This window comes from Peromyscus eremicus, chromosome 1 (assembly GCF_949786415.1).
Source record: "Peromyscus eremicus chromosome 1, PerEre_H2_v1, whole genome shotgun sequence".
NCBI lineage: Eukaryota > Metazoa > Chordata > Mammalia > Rodentia > Cricetidae > Peromyscus > Peromyscus eremicus.
Window position 1 is genome coordinate 162,151,694 of NC_081416.1, and position 15,257 is coordinate 162,166,950.

A 15,257-nucleotide genomic window follows, 5' to 3' on the forward strand; every position below is an offset into this window, starting at 1 on the left:
GGTAGAGTGTTTACGAAAGACCCCAGGCTGGATCCACAGCACGGCAAGAGGTGAAAAGTGGTCACTTAATGTGGTGATATTTTGTGTATGATCTAACAAATCAAAGCTTGCCTGAAGATCAGAGGGCAAAGCCAGCCACTAGTTAGCCTTAGAGGTCAGGCAGTGGTGACACACACCTTTAATCCCAGCACTAGGGAAGTTGAGACAGGAAGTGATATGGCTGGGTGGAGAGAGATACATAAGGTGGGAGGAGAAAGGAGCTCAGCCTTTTTGGCTGAGGAGTTGGTGAGGTGAGAGGTGGCTGTGGCTTGTTCCTTTGCCTCGCTGATCTTTCAGGATTTACCCCGATATCTGGCTCCGGGTTTTTATTAAGACCAATTAGGATCCGTGCAACAGAGTGGGAGGACCTGATATGTCCCCTGTGTCTGGTTCTGACTCACTGGTAGGATCCCCTCCCTCTGCCTCCTTCCCTCCGTCCCTCCGTCCCTCCCTCTGCCTCCCTCCCCTCCCCCTCCTCTCTCCCTCCCCTACTCTCTCTTTCCTCTCCTTTAGGTGGTTCTCTAACATCTGTTGGGGCCTAGCCTCAGGGTCTCCATCTGCTCTGTGGTGAGGGTAGGAACACGAGTCCTCTGTGGTTCCTCTTCTGTGAACTGAAGTCTCTGGCTTCTTTCCAGCTTCAGAGGATTCTGCAACACTTTCTCTTGAGCCTGACCTCCCATCTCTACTCACTCACAGAACCCCAGGAACTCTTCCCAATGCAGCTGCTCCTGCTGCTGCTCTTGGTGTGGGTACATCACCGGACACTCAGAGCCAAGCCTTCTACTGCCACAGAGTGCAAGGATGATAGATACAAGGTGGAAGTGTTGGAGATGGTGCTGGTACAGGAAGGTCTCTGTGTCCTTGTGCCCTGCACATTCACCGGTCCTAGAACCTATTTTGCTCAAGTTTATGGCTCCTGGTTCCACACAGGGGCTGATACAAGTCAAAACTCTGCAGTGGCCACAAACAACCCAGAACAGCAAGTGCTGAAGGAGACCCGGGGCCGATTCCACCTCGTAGGGGACATGCAGAGCAACAACTGTTCCCTGGATATCAGAGACGCACAAAGAGGTGACAACGGTTCCTACTTCTTCATGGGAAAGCAGCAAAGAAAGCCACAGCAAAATTCCTGTGAGAAGCCAGTGTCTGTGCATGTGACAGGTAAGTTGTAGGCTCCCACCATTGGGGAATGTCATGGTGCCACAGGACAGGCCTGGGATGGGACCCCGTTCTGAAAGTGGCTGAAGCTGGAGCATCAGGACTCTCACAGGAACTAGATCAGAGTCAGGCCTTTCCTCCCAGCTGCACCTCACCCACTACCTGATCCTACATGGCTCCCCTCTCCTCACCAGCCCTCACATACAAACCCCACATCCTCCCGCTGGAGACCCTGAAGCCTGGCTGTCCCAGAAACCTGACCTGCTCTGTGCCCTGGGCCTGTGAGAGGGGGACACCTCCCATCTTCTCCTGGATGTCAGCTGCCCTCACCTCCCTGGGCCCAAGGACCACTCTCTCCTCAGTGCTGACCCTCACACCCAGGCCTCAGGACCATGGCACCAACCTCACCTGTCAGGTGACCTTTCCTGGAGCTGGTGTCACTGTGGAAAGGACCATCCAGCTCAATGTTACCTGTGAGTAAAGACAGAACACCCTGGCCATGAGGATGTAGAGACAGGAAGATGGGGCTGGAGAACCATGGTGGGTGAATCCTGAAAACCTGGTGAACTAGGGACACAGAAGGGCACGGAGCCTGTTCCTCTACTAGGCTGATTTCTGGGATGGTGTCAAAAGTAGCTGCCTTACCTCATGCTCACCCCAAGTAAAGAAGGAATCCCATTCTCTGTTCATAAGCTACAGAGAACCCTCAATCCATGCGTCCCAGGATGTGGCCAGCAGTTGCTGGGGACGTAGCTGAACCAACTTCACTCAGACTTGATGTGGAATGTTCAGCATGAACCACCCATCAAACCTCCTCCCCAGTGATTTCTGATACTTGCAGGGATATCCATGAGAGACCAGCAACCTCCCCCCCGCCCCTCTGTACAGATGTTTTTCCTCCAGTCAGTGACCCTCCTGGGAGAATTTTTATAAAATGATCTTTAGTTTTCCGATTAGCATAAGTTCCACAGTAGAAGTGAGTAGTAAATACCAGAATTTCTTACACACCCGCTGCACCCACAGTCTACAGCCTCCTGTGACATCATGAGATGCTCCATTGTCACAAAGGATGAGTCTTCACAGACATGTCGCCATGACCTAGAGATCACAGGTCACATCAGGGTCCACTATTTGACACGTGTATGATGGGCTCCACCATAATGGCGTCAACCAGAATGTTAGCTCAACTCTAAACGTCTCTTAGGGATGCTTTGTTAACATTATTGTTGTTACTGATGTTGTTGTTTGCTCCCAGTCCTGAAGCTCTTAACCCTGACCTCTGCCCAGCCATCAGCACTCCCTACCCTGCCCTGTTCACGCTGTTAATGGTATGTGGTCTTTACTGGACAAAGAGCCTATAAGAGCAGAGGAGATTCCCTCGGTAGTGTGGACAAGAGATGCTGAAACAGCTACCTGAATCTGTGTGGGAGGATCCCAGGAAGCACCGCCAGGCAGGACCACGTGGGCTCTCTGGGTCTGACTCAAGGCTCCAACAACCATCCTCCTAACTACTCTCATCTGCCCTGCTCTGTAGGCACAAATGGCCACGTTGACCCTGAGGGATGGGCAAAAGAGACCCGGAGAGGGACTCAGACAGCATCCTTGGGAAGGAGAGAGAGGAGAGTATGAATCCATGCACTGTCTGTCACTGTCTGTAGTTGGATGCTTCAGAGAGCAGGATTCTGGTCCTGCTGTTACCAGCACATAGTTGGGGAGGGGGGGAGTCATCTTTTTGCTCTATTGGGGTAGAAACCATAGTTGGTCAAGAAGCTTGTAATGGTCTTCATCACTTTCTGATCCCTGTTCCCTGGGTGTTTGGCAGCAATGAGCAGAGGCAGGTGGAGCAGAGGCAGGTGGCAGCCCCTAGTGTTCCAATTCAGCAATTGTGTCAGGACCACTAGCCCTACAAGAGTGACAGTTCTGTCTAGGCTGAGGGAATTTCTCTGACTTGAAAGCTCCCTGGAAACCTTCTGGGTTCTTGGGCTGTATTGTCCTCTGACTCCTCACACATTCATAACTTTCTTCTCGGCTTCCTCTCAGCTCTCCACCTCTCCTGCTAGCTCTCCTTCTCATGGCTTCTTCTTCCTCCTTTGGAGATTCCGAAAGTGTCAGAGGCTGGCTGCCTTGTCCCCTCCACGCTGCCTGCTGACTGGTCAATAGCTGTTCCCTTTCTCTCAGCTGGCTACACCCTTACTATGTTTTCTCTTCTGCTTTCTTCTTCTTGGTACCAGTTCAGCCTACACTACTGAAATAGATCAGAAAAACATTTCAAGAGAAGCTTTTCACGGAACCTAATGCTGCGACGCCTATGTTTCCCAGCCCACTCTGAAAGAAGCTAAGGCAGCCTGTGTCTATAAGCTAAAAGGGTGTTTGGACCAATCACAGCCTCACCTCTTCACGGGGGTTCCTTTCTTCAGCCACTGGGGAAAACGCTTCCACTCTGGTTCCAGTTAAAATAGTTGCAGAGTCATTTGGAGTTCTTTGAAATTGTGAAAGCAAAACGTCTCCTACAAACTCTTCCAAACCCCTCTGGCTGGGGCTGGCCCTTCAGGAACCAAGACAACCAGCTGTGAGCTGGGAAGTGCTCCAGCTGTCTGGTGTTTGCATAAACACAGAGTAGCTAGCTGCTGGCTGCTTAACTAAGAACCCTTTTGCTCAAGGGAGCCAAAGCAGCAAGGGACAATCCAACACCTAGTGACTGGGGAGTCTGATTGCCCCATCTCCCAACATCCTTGCCTACTTATGAGAAAATAAACTTCAAAAGGAAGCCTTACAACAAGAAACATTAACTCTCACAGAGACTTTCATAGATTTCAACATTACATCACCAGGGCTTAGCATCTTCCCAGTGCTCTGGGGAGAACTGTCCTCCTCATTATTTGTCTGTGTGTTTGATGTAGAGGTTCCAGGTAGAGAGGAACATGGGTTCTGGGACAGATGGACTCTGGTGGGCAGGAACATGACCTGGACAAGAGGGCTCAGGTGGACTGTGTGCTTTATCTGAGATTCTAGGAAAAAAAAAAAAAAAAAAAAAAAAAAAACGAGCTCCTGTGGTGGGAAACAGACTTTGTGTCTGGACCCCATCTCAGAGATGAGAGCCCTGGAGAGGTACAGGCTTGCTCATCAAGATCAGAGCTCACCTAAGTCTCCTTCAGCAGGGAACCCAGGAAGAAAATCAGCTTCAGGAGTGATTCTGGGAGCCATCGGGGGTGCTGGTGTCACAGCAATGCTCTTCGTCTCCATCGGCCTCATCTTCCTCATGTGAGCCTCAGCTCTGGGTCAGGGACAGGTGAATGGGGATACCAAGAGGAAGGGCTGAGAGGGCTGTGAGAACACGTGGCCAGAGCACAGGCTGCAGGGTGTTGAGAATCCAGGTGGCAAGCACAGACCTGCCCCATCTCGATGTCTAGGAAGTAAGAGTAGTTCTTGTCACAATCATGTCATAAGGGACACTTGACAAGTGCTCCTTAGACCTATCACGGTCATATATTCTATGATCATGACCATAACCCCTAGTTTGAGGGAACCAGGCTGAACGAGTCTTTGGTCTCCCACCAGAGTGAAGGCATACAGAAAGAAAGCAGCCAGGACTGCAGTGAGCATGAGCCACATGCACCCCACTGTTGAGTCACTTTCCCAGGTAAGTGCCACAGGGACCCTGGAGCCCTTGGGACACTTCCTTGTGGGAGGAGAACATGGTGGCATCTCGTTAAGCATATACAGATCTGAGCTTGTCGCTTCCCCCTTGCTGATGGTCTTGATATACGTGTAGTCTCTAAGTATAGGGAGGCCTGCCAATCATTAGACCTTCACTATTGAAAAAGAGTATAGAAATCACTTTCTAGGAAGGATGGGCTTGCTGGGCCATGTGAAGCTACATGAGGCAACATCAGGTCTGTTCATCATCAGTGAAGGTGAGGGGACAACATAGACAGGAGCCCTGACTGTGGAGTTCATTGGAAATAATTAATGGAACAGGGTGAGCAGGCTGGGCAGGCTGGGCAGTTTAGATCAGCTACTCTGAATATTAAGGCTATTTCTATTCACCTGGTAACTGAACCTGAGGTTGTGGGGTAGAAGGACAGAGGCTCATTGTGTCAGAGCTCCCTAAAGGATATAGTTGAGTTACATGTAGGATTGGGGTATGCATGGGAAAGGTGCACATGCAGCCAAGTCTTTCAATGTCCCTAGAAAGTCTTCCCAAGAGAAGCAGCACCTCCAGGGTCAAAAGTCCAGATCAGAACATCACAGACACAGTCATCAACCCCTGAACACGCTTCTCTTGATGTCTCTCCATCTCTGTGATGGTACTTGTGTCCCCCTACCCAATCAGCACCCAGCCCCTGTGCATCCCATCTCCTACCAGTTCCTTCTCTGCAGTATGTCACAAAGAAATGTCTGATGTTTCTGAATATATAGTGTAGTGCCAATCCATGGAGTGTGCGACCAGGGGACAAGTTCCAGGCCAGCCTAGGCTACACAATGAGATCCTGTTTCTAAGAACAAAATACAACACAAAAACAGAGGTGTTGACACAGTCCAGGTCCAAATGATGGATCTGGGTGAGAGTGAGATTCTGCATGCACCTCTAAGGAAGACGCAGGAGGTAAATGAATGCCTGTGTATTTGCAAAACAGCTTGCTGTCTCCACCTCATATGTGTCATAGACGACTCATAGACAGTTCTAGATGTCACCGATGGCCATAGAGGTCACACATCACAATTCTGTGGTTGCCATGAATAGTTTAAAGAACTGAGCTGCCAATGCACACAGCCAGCCCTGCAGATGGAGGAAATCATGAAAAGAACCATCACTCTGGTTCCTAAAAGGATGAGGAGTCTCCGAGGTGTCCAGGTGAAAATGGACAGTAGATACCAGAGCCTGGGGTCAGCAGACTCTCCGCATCAAGGTCTAATGTGGTTGAAACCACAAATACAAGGAAAGCCCACACAAAATGCACTAAACCCGCCATCACTCAGAGTCAGAGAGATGAAGCAGAAGAGGCAAGAAGACTGGGAAGAGAAGCCACTGAGCAGAGCCGTCTGTGAGGAGAGTGCAGAGATGTGTCCTGTGGTCACAGGTGATGACAGGGTGTCAAGGAGGGGACTGAGTGCCATACAGGAGGCCAGGAGTGAGAATGGAACTGGTATTTAACAAAATCAAGTGATTTTGATACTCAGAGGTCTGGGAGCAGAGTGGAAAGAAATCCCTCTTACCAGCAGGAACTGGGGAGAGAAAGGGAGGCGAGGGGCTGAGCACTATGGTGCCAAGCATGCTTTTGAGAAAACTTGTACTTAATCAGAGCTGGAAAATGGGCCAGCAGCAGGAAGTGGCTGTGCTTTGTAATTATCAGCCGTTTCTATCAGTGTCCAGTGCTATGTCTCCAGAGCATGCCACACATTTGTCTGTGACAGACATGTCAGGCCTGCAGTAGCAGGACTCCCATAGTGTTCCCACCACATGGAGACCAAAAAGAGAAGCTAGGCTCTGGGGAAACTGCTGTCCTTTGGCCTCCCTCCAGTTCACATACGTGATCACAATATCAGCCATCATGAAGCTTATGTCTTCATCCTTCTAACACCTGAGTCACGTGACCCATCTCTTGTTTCTCTGTGGATCCATCTTCAGCACGTGAAACATCTCAGGGAGATCTGGGGTGCAGTTCATGTTCAGTAGATTGGTGACCTTGTAAAAGACCCAGCCTCTTTAAGGCTTGGTTTTCCTGTCTGTAAAATGGGTAAAATAATAGTATTTTCCACCTAGGTCCTTCAGAGATGGCCGTAGAATGTGGAAAGCAGCGTGGGTGGCTGGGGATAATGGAAGCAACACATACAAATGAGTGGAAAGAACAAATAAATCAGTGTTGTGTAATCAACTGACACTTCAGAAACGCTTCACCGGAGTGAATGAATGTCCTGTTGGAATGAGTTCATTTCCATAACCTTTTCTGCCCTCATCGGGTTCCCCCAGGCCCACCCTGACTTTCTTCTTTCTCTCCACACAGTGTCAACAGCAGGACTCCAAGGTTCACAGCCATGTTGAGGACCCCACCTTGGGGATAGAGCAAGAAGTACACTATGCGTCCCTCAGCTTTCACAGGTCAGCGCCTCGGAAGGAAACCTCTCCCTAGTATGTAGAGATACGGACCCATTGAGGAACCATCAGGAACATCACTCTTAGCCAGAATACTGTGTCCTCTGTGGCTGATTTTCAGAGACTTTCGATCATACAATTCTGAGGTTTCTGCTGAAGCAAAGTCTCTCTTAATTCCCTTGTGAATATATTTCTCTCAAGACCAGTGAACTGGGCATTGAATACTGTCTCTCGCATGCCCAAGTCTATAAAGAATGCTCATATCACTGAGGAAAGTCAGGACAGGAACTCAAGCAATAAGTTGAAGCAGAAACCATGGAAGAGGGGCCAGAAAGGTAGCTCAGAGGTTAAGAACATGCAGTTCTCTTGCAGAGGACCTGAGTACAGTTTCCAGCACCCACACCAGGTAGCTCACAAGCACCTGTAACTTTAGCTCTGATCAGAAGCACATACCCACACTGTCCTGACTAGTTTATTGTCAAGAAGTTATTTGATAATAGAGACTCCATTGAGGAAATGACCCTATAAGATTTATCTGTAGGCAAGTCGGCAGTGCATTTTCTTAACTAGTGATTGATGAGGGAGTGCCCAGCCCATTGTGTGTCATGCAATGTATGAGTAAGTAGTGGTTCTGGGTGCAATAACAAAGTGAGCTGATCAAGCCAGTAAGAAGCACTTCTCCAAATCCTCAGGATCAGTTCCACCTCCAGGTTCTTGCCTTGAGCACCTGCTCTGATTTTCCTGGATGATGGACTGTTGTCTGAAATAAACCCTTTCCTCCTCAAGTTGCTTTTGGTCATGGTGTTTCATTGCAGCAATAGGAAACCTAAGACTGAAAATGGTACCAGGAGTAGGGTATTTCTTGACAGACCTGACCATGTTTTGAGGAGGATTGTGAAAGGACTTTGGAACATTGAGCTAGGAAGGTCATTAAGTGTTCAGAGTTTAATGATCTATTGTAGGAACTTAGAAGATAATGCTGAGAGCAGTGCAAACAATGGAGGCTTGTCTTCTAAAGTTTCAAAGGAAGCAAAGACTCCATTGGAGATGTGTGATACTTTGAAGTAAGAATATATGGTTCTGGTCAGTTGGGGAATCAGCTGTAATTAACAAGAGACCAGCACCATTGAAGTGAAACCTTTTTCAGTCTCAGCTCTACTGAGACAATTGATGCTGGTCAGCAGAAGCTGAGAAATCATCAGTGATTAAGAAGAGACCAGCATCATTGAGGTGAAATCTTCTGGGAAGTATTTCTTTAGTGTTGGCACACAGAAACTGTGTTCCAGAGGGGCCATGCTGGTAACTTCTGCTGACAGCCAAACTTGGTCATGTGTAAGAGTCACTGAAAAGGCATAAAAGGGTCATGGAGAGCAGATGAGGCTTGGTGCTGTGCAGCAGGACTGGAATCCATGAAGAGAGGTCCAGAGAGGCCACTGGTGAGGTGCAACCTCAGCTGCAGCAGAAGCCCCAGGACTGAAGAGGCAATAGAGAGAAGATGGGTCTTGGCAACACATGGCAGGATCAGAGTCCCTGAAGAGAGACCAGAAGAGGCTGCTGGTGAAGGTGCAGCCCAGTTTCAGTGCAGACCACAGCATTTTGGAGATGCCAGCACCATGGGATGACCACTGAGGACAGCAGCAGCCATGCAGTGGAGCTGACCTGCACCTAGGAGACAAGCTGTGTGTGTGCTGTATATATAGAGCCAGAGAGGTACCACCGCCAATCCCTCTGGAGCCCAGATCATGGGTCCCAGATGTCTGACACTGAGCTTTATACTGCTAGACCTTAGTTTTGTCTTGATCTGGGACTATACCCTGGTTCTTCTCTCTTGGATAGAAAGTACATAACCTGTGTTTGATTTTACAGAAGTCCACAGTAAAGAGATGGAACTTTTCAAGAGACCTTTTGAGAATCTTCACTCCCTCCCTCCTTGTTACCTAACTCTTCTTGTGGGTCAGGAGTGGCTGTTTTGCTCACACCTAATTTTCATTTTCTTTCCCTTACACCTGCCTTTCATCTTCTCCCTCCTCTACTTTACCTTCCAAGCCAGAGACTAATACAGAGGATCACATCTGCATAGCTTTCCCCTTTTAATTCTTCTCTCACAAAGGCAAGTTCCTTCTGGAAAAAAAACTTAGTCTCACTTGCAGGTCTCACTGCCCAGGGAGAGGCCACCCAGACACCACCATAGCTGCTTGCTGTTGTACCACACATGTGCTACTTTAAATGATTGCAGTTGATTATTCTATATTCCACCAGCCATTGGAGAAACAAATACTATTGTGACAGACCTCATTTATTAATAAGTGCCACCCCACATGATGTAGAGGAAGATGGCCACCTTTTGGTTCCCTTCAAGAATGCTTCGTTGTCAGACAGCTCAGCCTCAGTTACATGCCACTCATAAATAGGGGCCCCACCAGTGCTACTATGGCAAAGAGGCAGGACATCCCAGATGCAGGGAAGGTAGGCGTATTATAATTACCCCACCAATGCCCAGCCTTCCTACAGATGAGTGTCAGTGGCATTCTTATCGCCCATTGCAGCCACCATCGAACTGCTCCTCCCCACACCGTCTTCAGTTTGGTCAAACCCTGTGTGAACCCCATCTGAATGACTTGTCCTGGGGAGCCATGAACAAACTTCTACTCACTCCGGCATTGTGTATCAATTTCCTCCAAGAGAAAACCATCCATCTTGGAGGGAAGCTCACAAAAGTCACAGGATGTTTTAAAGGGGAGTAAAACATTCTACCCTGCCGAGAAGCCCATCACGCTCAAGATGTAAACCACTCAGAAGCTTCAGGAAGTCCCTGAAACTGACCAGATTCACTAGATTCCTCCCTCCCCAAGCACACGTAAACTTGGAATTCTAAGAGACCCTCAGACAAACTGGGTGCCTAGCAGAGGTTCAGACTGGTTGAGCCGCCTAGCCTTAAGGGGACACTTTGTGCACTTTCTTGTGCACTTCTGTAACTCTCCTGTAACTTAGGTGAGCCTCCCTCCTTCCCCACATGAGATATTTCAGTCAGGAAAAAACAACTACACAGTACCAGCCCACAGGTGGGACCTGACCCGCCCCAGGGGAGGGCGAGCTAATGTTGGAGTGAAGCAACAGCGCAGAAAGAGTGCTAGCCAGCCGCACGAGGAGCCTCTGACACTTCCTCTGGTTGCCCAACTAGTCTTCCCTTTCTCCTCCCGTCCTCTGTGCAATCACATCTCAGAGGAAAAGAAAAACTGCCACTGGCGCTAGAGAGACGGCTCAGGGTTTAAGAGCACTTGTTTCAGGCGGTGGTGGCGCACGCCTTTAATCCCAGCACTCGGGAGGCAGAGCCAGGCGGATCTCTGTGAGTTCGAGGCCAGCCTGGGCTACAGAGTGAGATCCAGGACAGGCACCAAAGTGACACAGAGAAACCCTGTCTCGAAAACAAACAAATAAACAAACCAACAAACGAGCACTTGTTTCTTTCCAACAGAACCTGAATTTGGTTTCCAACACCAACATCAGGCAGCTCACAAGCATCTATAACTCCAGCTCCAGGGTATCTGATACCTCTTTCTGTCCTCCACAGGTATCTGCACACATGTGCACACACACAGTGACACACATGCATACACATAAATAAATCATTTTAAAATATCCACTGCACTGTATGAACTGTGCCCTGTGGCTAAAACAGACATAAAAGTACTTGTCTTACAGGGGACATGTATCACCTTCAAATGACACCAGGTGTCAGTTTGCTCGGGCCATGGTGACAAAGTACTTCAGATGGAGCAGCTTATTCAACACATTTATTTCCTTACACTCGGTGTCTCAATAAATCTTATCAAGGATGAGCAAAACAAGACCTAAGCTATGTTTGTCACTTTGTGGACACATTAGCCCACAGACTGGGGAAATCATAAAGAGGCTCACAGTTGTAGCCCAAGTGGATGAATGTGTCTGGTGACGGCCTTCTAACTAACAATAGCCACAGACTACATAAGACAGGGAGATCCAAAAGACTAGGCTATATTTTTTATATTTATTTTATTTATATCTGTATACTCATGCATATTGCTTCCCATGGAGATACCCAGAAAAGGGTGTTGGACTCCCTGCAGCTGGAAGTCACAGGTGGTAATGAACTGCCTTATGTGGATGTTGGGAACCAAACTCTGGTCCTACTCAAGAGCAATATCCTAGTTTGCTTTCTATTGATGTGATAAAACACTGACAAAAACCAGCTTGTGGAGGAACGGGTTTATTTGGCTTAGAGATTACAGTCCAAATGAAGGGAAGCCTGGACAGGAACCTAGGAAGTAGAAACTGAAGCAGAGACCACGGAGGAATGTGTTTACTAACTTAATTTGCTCTCTTATTATACAACCTTCCAAGGGGTGGCATGAGCCACAGTGGGCAGAACCTCCCATATCACCATTAATCAAGAAAACACCCCCACAGACTGAAAAGACATCTCAATTGAGGTTTCGTCTCCTCAGAAGAATCTAGCTCATGTTAAGTTGACAAAAACTAATCAGCATAATGTATAGCCCCAAGGAAACCACTACAGTGACCTATTTCCTCATCCAGGACTTTTCCACTTTCTGCCATGTCCCAATAATGCCATCATATTATGAATCCATGGAGGAAGTCATCCCATCCTGATCTGTCTCTGGAAAAATCTTCATAGACATGCCTAGAGGGGTCTTCACTAACCTCCTATGCAATAAAGATGACAATTAAGATTAACCATCACCCTAAAGGAGTAATATGAGTGAGCTGGTTGGGGGAAAACATGATCAGGACAATTAGGAGAATATGTGAAAAAGAACAGATAATGTGATGGCTATTCTTGGTTGTCCAACTTGACTACACCTGGAATTAACTAAAACCCAAGTGGCTGGATACACTTATGAGAAATTTCTTTTGTTTGAACTACTTGATGTAGGAGGAATCACATTTAATTTGGACTACACCCTCTGGTGGCAGCCTATATAAAGGACATAAAAGAAGGAATCTCTCTCTCTCTCTCTCTCTCTCTCTCTCTCTCCCTCCCTCCCTCCCTCCCTCCCTCCCTCCCTCCCTCTCTCTCTCTCTCTCTCTCTCTCTCTCCCTCCCTCCCTCCCTCCCTGCTTGTCCTCACTCTCATCTGGCAAGTCCATTCCTTCACTGGCACTAGAACCTAGTTCAGGATTTCAACATATACTGAAGACCAGCTGAGACATCGAGCCTCAGGGACTGAACAACTACTGGATTCTTGGACTTTCTGGTAGACAGCCATTGTTGGAATAACTGGACAATAGTCTGTAAGCCACTCTAATAAATCCTCTCCAGCCAGCAGATCACACAGGGAGGAAGGATGTGGGAGGACAAAGACAGTCAGTCACTCAGAACATGAGCCTGCAGGGACATTTCACACTCAGACCCTTAATAGCCCTACTCCAATATGACTAGTGTCCTTATAAGCAATCAGGTCACACAGGCACACACATGGAACACCGTGTAACATCAGAAGAAGAAGACTGCTACCTACAGGCCAAGAAAAAAATGCCCTCCAAGGAAACCAACTCTTGCTACCAACTTCCTCAAATGTCCAACTCCAAGGACTATGAGGAAGTAAATGTTGATGGTTTCAGCCACTCAGTCTATGGTTCACTCGTGCCTCAGTATCCATGGGATAATGATTCCAGGACCACATAGGAATGCTCAAGTACCATATCAAATGTGCAGTGGGCTAGAGCTGTGGTGTAGCTCAGTCAGTGGAGTGTTTGCCTTGCCTTCACAAAGCCCCAAGTTCTATCTCCACTATGCATAAACTGGGTGTAGTAGTACATGCCCGTCATTCCAGCACTTGGAGGTGGAGGCAGGAGGATAAGAAGTTCATGATCATCCTCAGCTACATAGTGAATTTGCCTCTGTCCTAGACAAAACATTTACACCACCACCACCCCGAATGCTCAAGGAACATTGTGGGAAGAATGTAAGAGCCAGAAGATAGAGAAAAGAGCTGCAAAATGTTGACTTCTGGGCATGACTCAGCCTGGCACTCTCGAACTCACAGCAGCTGGGCTGACTTGCATTGGGCTGACTCTGTCAAGAGTCATAAATGGGAAAGAGGCTTGTGGGGACCTGCCCCCCATGAAGTGTTGGCTGCTGATAGATTCTGGGAAGGAGGGAGTCACTGTCTTCAGTTGTGTGCTTACTGCTGAGCCCACCAGACTCCAGTGGACGGTTCCAAACTCATGGTCACACAGACGGCCCTGGTTAAAGTGGGTGGGTCACAAAATAAAACAAAAGGACATAAACGTGAGGAAAGGGGCATTCTGAGAGGAGGGAGGTTGGCCGGGGTGGAACGGAGATAAGAGAGGATGGTGATGAGAACAGTAAGAATGTATCACACACGTGTGAAATTATCAAAGAACAAGTTCAACTAACAAAAATGGATAATACTATGTGTCCTAGTTTCTTCCTGTTGCTATGATAAAGCACTGACCAAAACAACATGGGGAGGAAAGAGTTTGTTCGGCTTAAAGTCCCAGGTCACAGTGCATCACTGAAGGAAACCAAGGCAGGAACTCAAAGCAGGAACATGGAGGGAATTGATGCCGAGACTATAGAGGAGTGCTGCTTACTGGCTTGCTCCCTCTGGCTTGTTCAGCTTGCTTTCTTATATTGCCCGAGATCACCTGCTCAGGAATGACACTGTCCATGGTGAGCTGGGCCCTTTTTACATCAACCAGCACTTAAGAAAATGCTTCACAGACATTCCTCCAGGCCAAGTCAACAGAAAAAATCCCTCAGTTGAAGTTCTCTTCCCAGGTTTGTCAAGTAACAGCTGAAGCTAACAATGACACTATGGGTGGTGTGTGCACTCCTGTAATACCAGCACTCCAGAGGCTGAGGCAGAAAAATCCTGAGTTCAAAACCAATCTGAGCTAAATAGCAAATTCCTGACTGACTCGGGCTACGTACATAGCAACACCAGATAGATAGATAGATAGATAGATAGATAGATAGATAGATAGATAGATAGACAGATAGATAGATAGACAGATATATAGATGATAGAGAGATAGATAGACAGACAGACAGACAGATAGATAGATAGATAGATAAGCAAACATCATAGAAAATAGATTTAGTGCTGGCAAACAACTTCTGTATATCTTCCTATTAACATTAAGTCATTTCTGAATTATGTATGATCCCTGACACAGTTTAAGCTCTATGCACACTTTAATATTTGGGGAACATTGGTCAGGAAAAAAATCTGCATATTTTTGGATAGATACATTATTTATACTTTTAGTCAATGATTGGTTGTATCTCTGGAGACAAAACCCAGAGACCATACTTGACACAGGCTAATCCAGAGGACATGAGAACCAAACATGGTGCAAAGATTAAGCCAGTCAAACTTCCTGCCCAGCAAGGATTGGGGAAGGTCTCAGGGCTCCATCCCTGGTAGAGGAACTCTTGGCAGTTGATAGCTCCAAAAGGAGAGTCACTATCCTTTGGAAATGCAACAACCACCCAGTAAGTTGTCCCTGCTCCAGCAGACGACCCCATGTACACACAGGCAGCACTAACTGGACTCAATGGGGTTTTGTTTGTTTGCTCTAATAAGGACATAAAGTTGAGAAATATAGCATGACACTATTTCTAAGGAGTCATGAACTATCTCCTCATCCCAGATAGGGAACCAATGACAGACCTGAGTCTGGATACCCAGGAGGAGAAATGACTCAAAGACAGCTCCATCACAAAAGCCCACCTCATGATGAGTGACAACTCACCAAAGTGAAACCTAGAGTCAACTGCACAACTTGCAGGGAGCTCAGCAGGTTGGAGAGTGTCTGTTCCAAGCAGTTCATCTGGTCTCTGCTTCTTCTAGGTGCCTCAGCTGGTCTGAGCCTCTTCTAGGCTGCTCAGTGTGTCTAAGTGTCTCTTAACAGTCCTCACCGCTTATATATGCTTTGTG

The 15,257-nt window shown here is 47.7% G+C and overlaps 1 protein-coding gene across 1 annotated transcript; it reads left to right on the forward strand.

Annotated features, from left to right (window-relative positions):
* Positions 1 to 590: 590 nt before the first annotated feature.
* On the forward strand, positions 591 to 8,076 carry LOC131926219 (myeloid cell surface antigen CD33-like). The gene is made up of 5 exons (XM_059281570.1): positions 591 to 1,200; positions 1,392 to 1,670; positions 4,356 to 4,458; positions 4,756 to 4,837; positions 7,203 to 8,076. Exons 1-5 carry the CDS (start codon positions 756 to 758, stop codon positions 7,326 to 7,328), a joined length of 1,035 nt encoding a protein of 344 aa, XP_059137553.1. The 5' UTR covers positions 591 to 755; the 3' UTR covers positions 7,329 to 8,076.
* Positions 8,077 to 15,257: the final 7,181 nt, after the last annotated feature.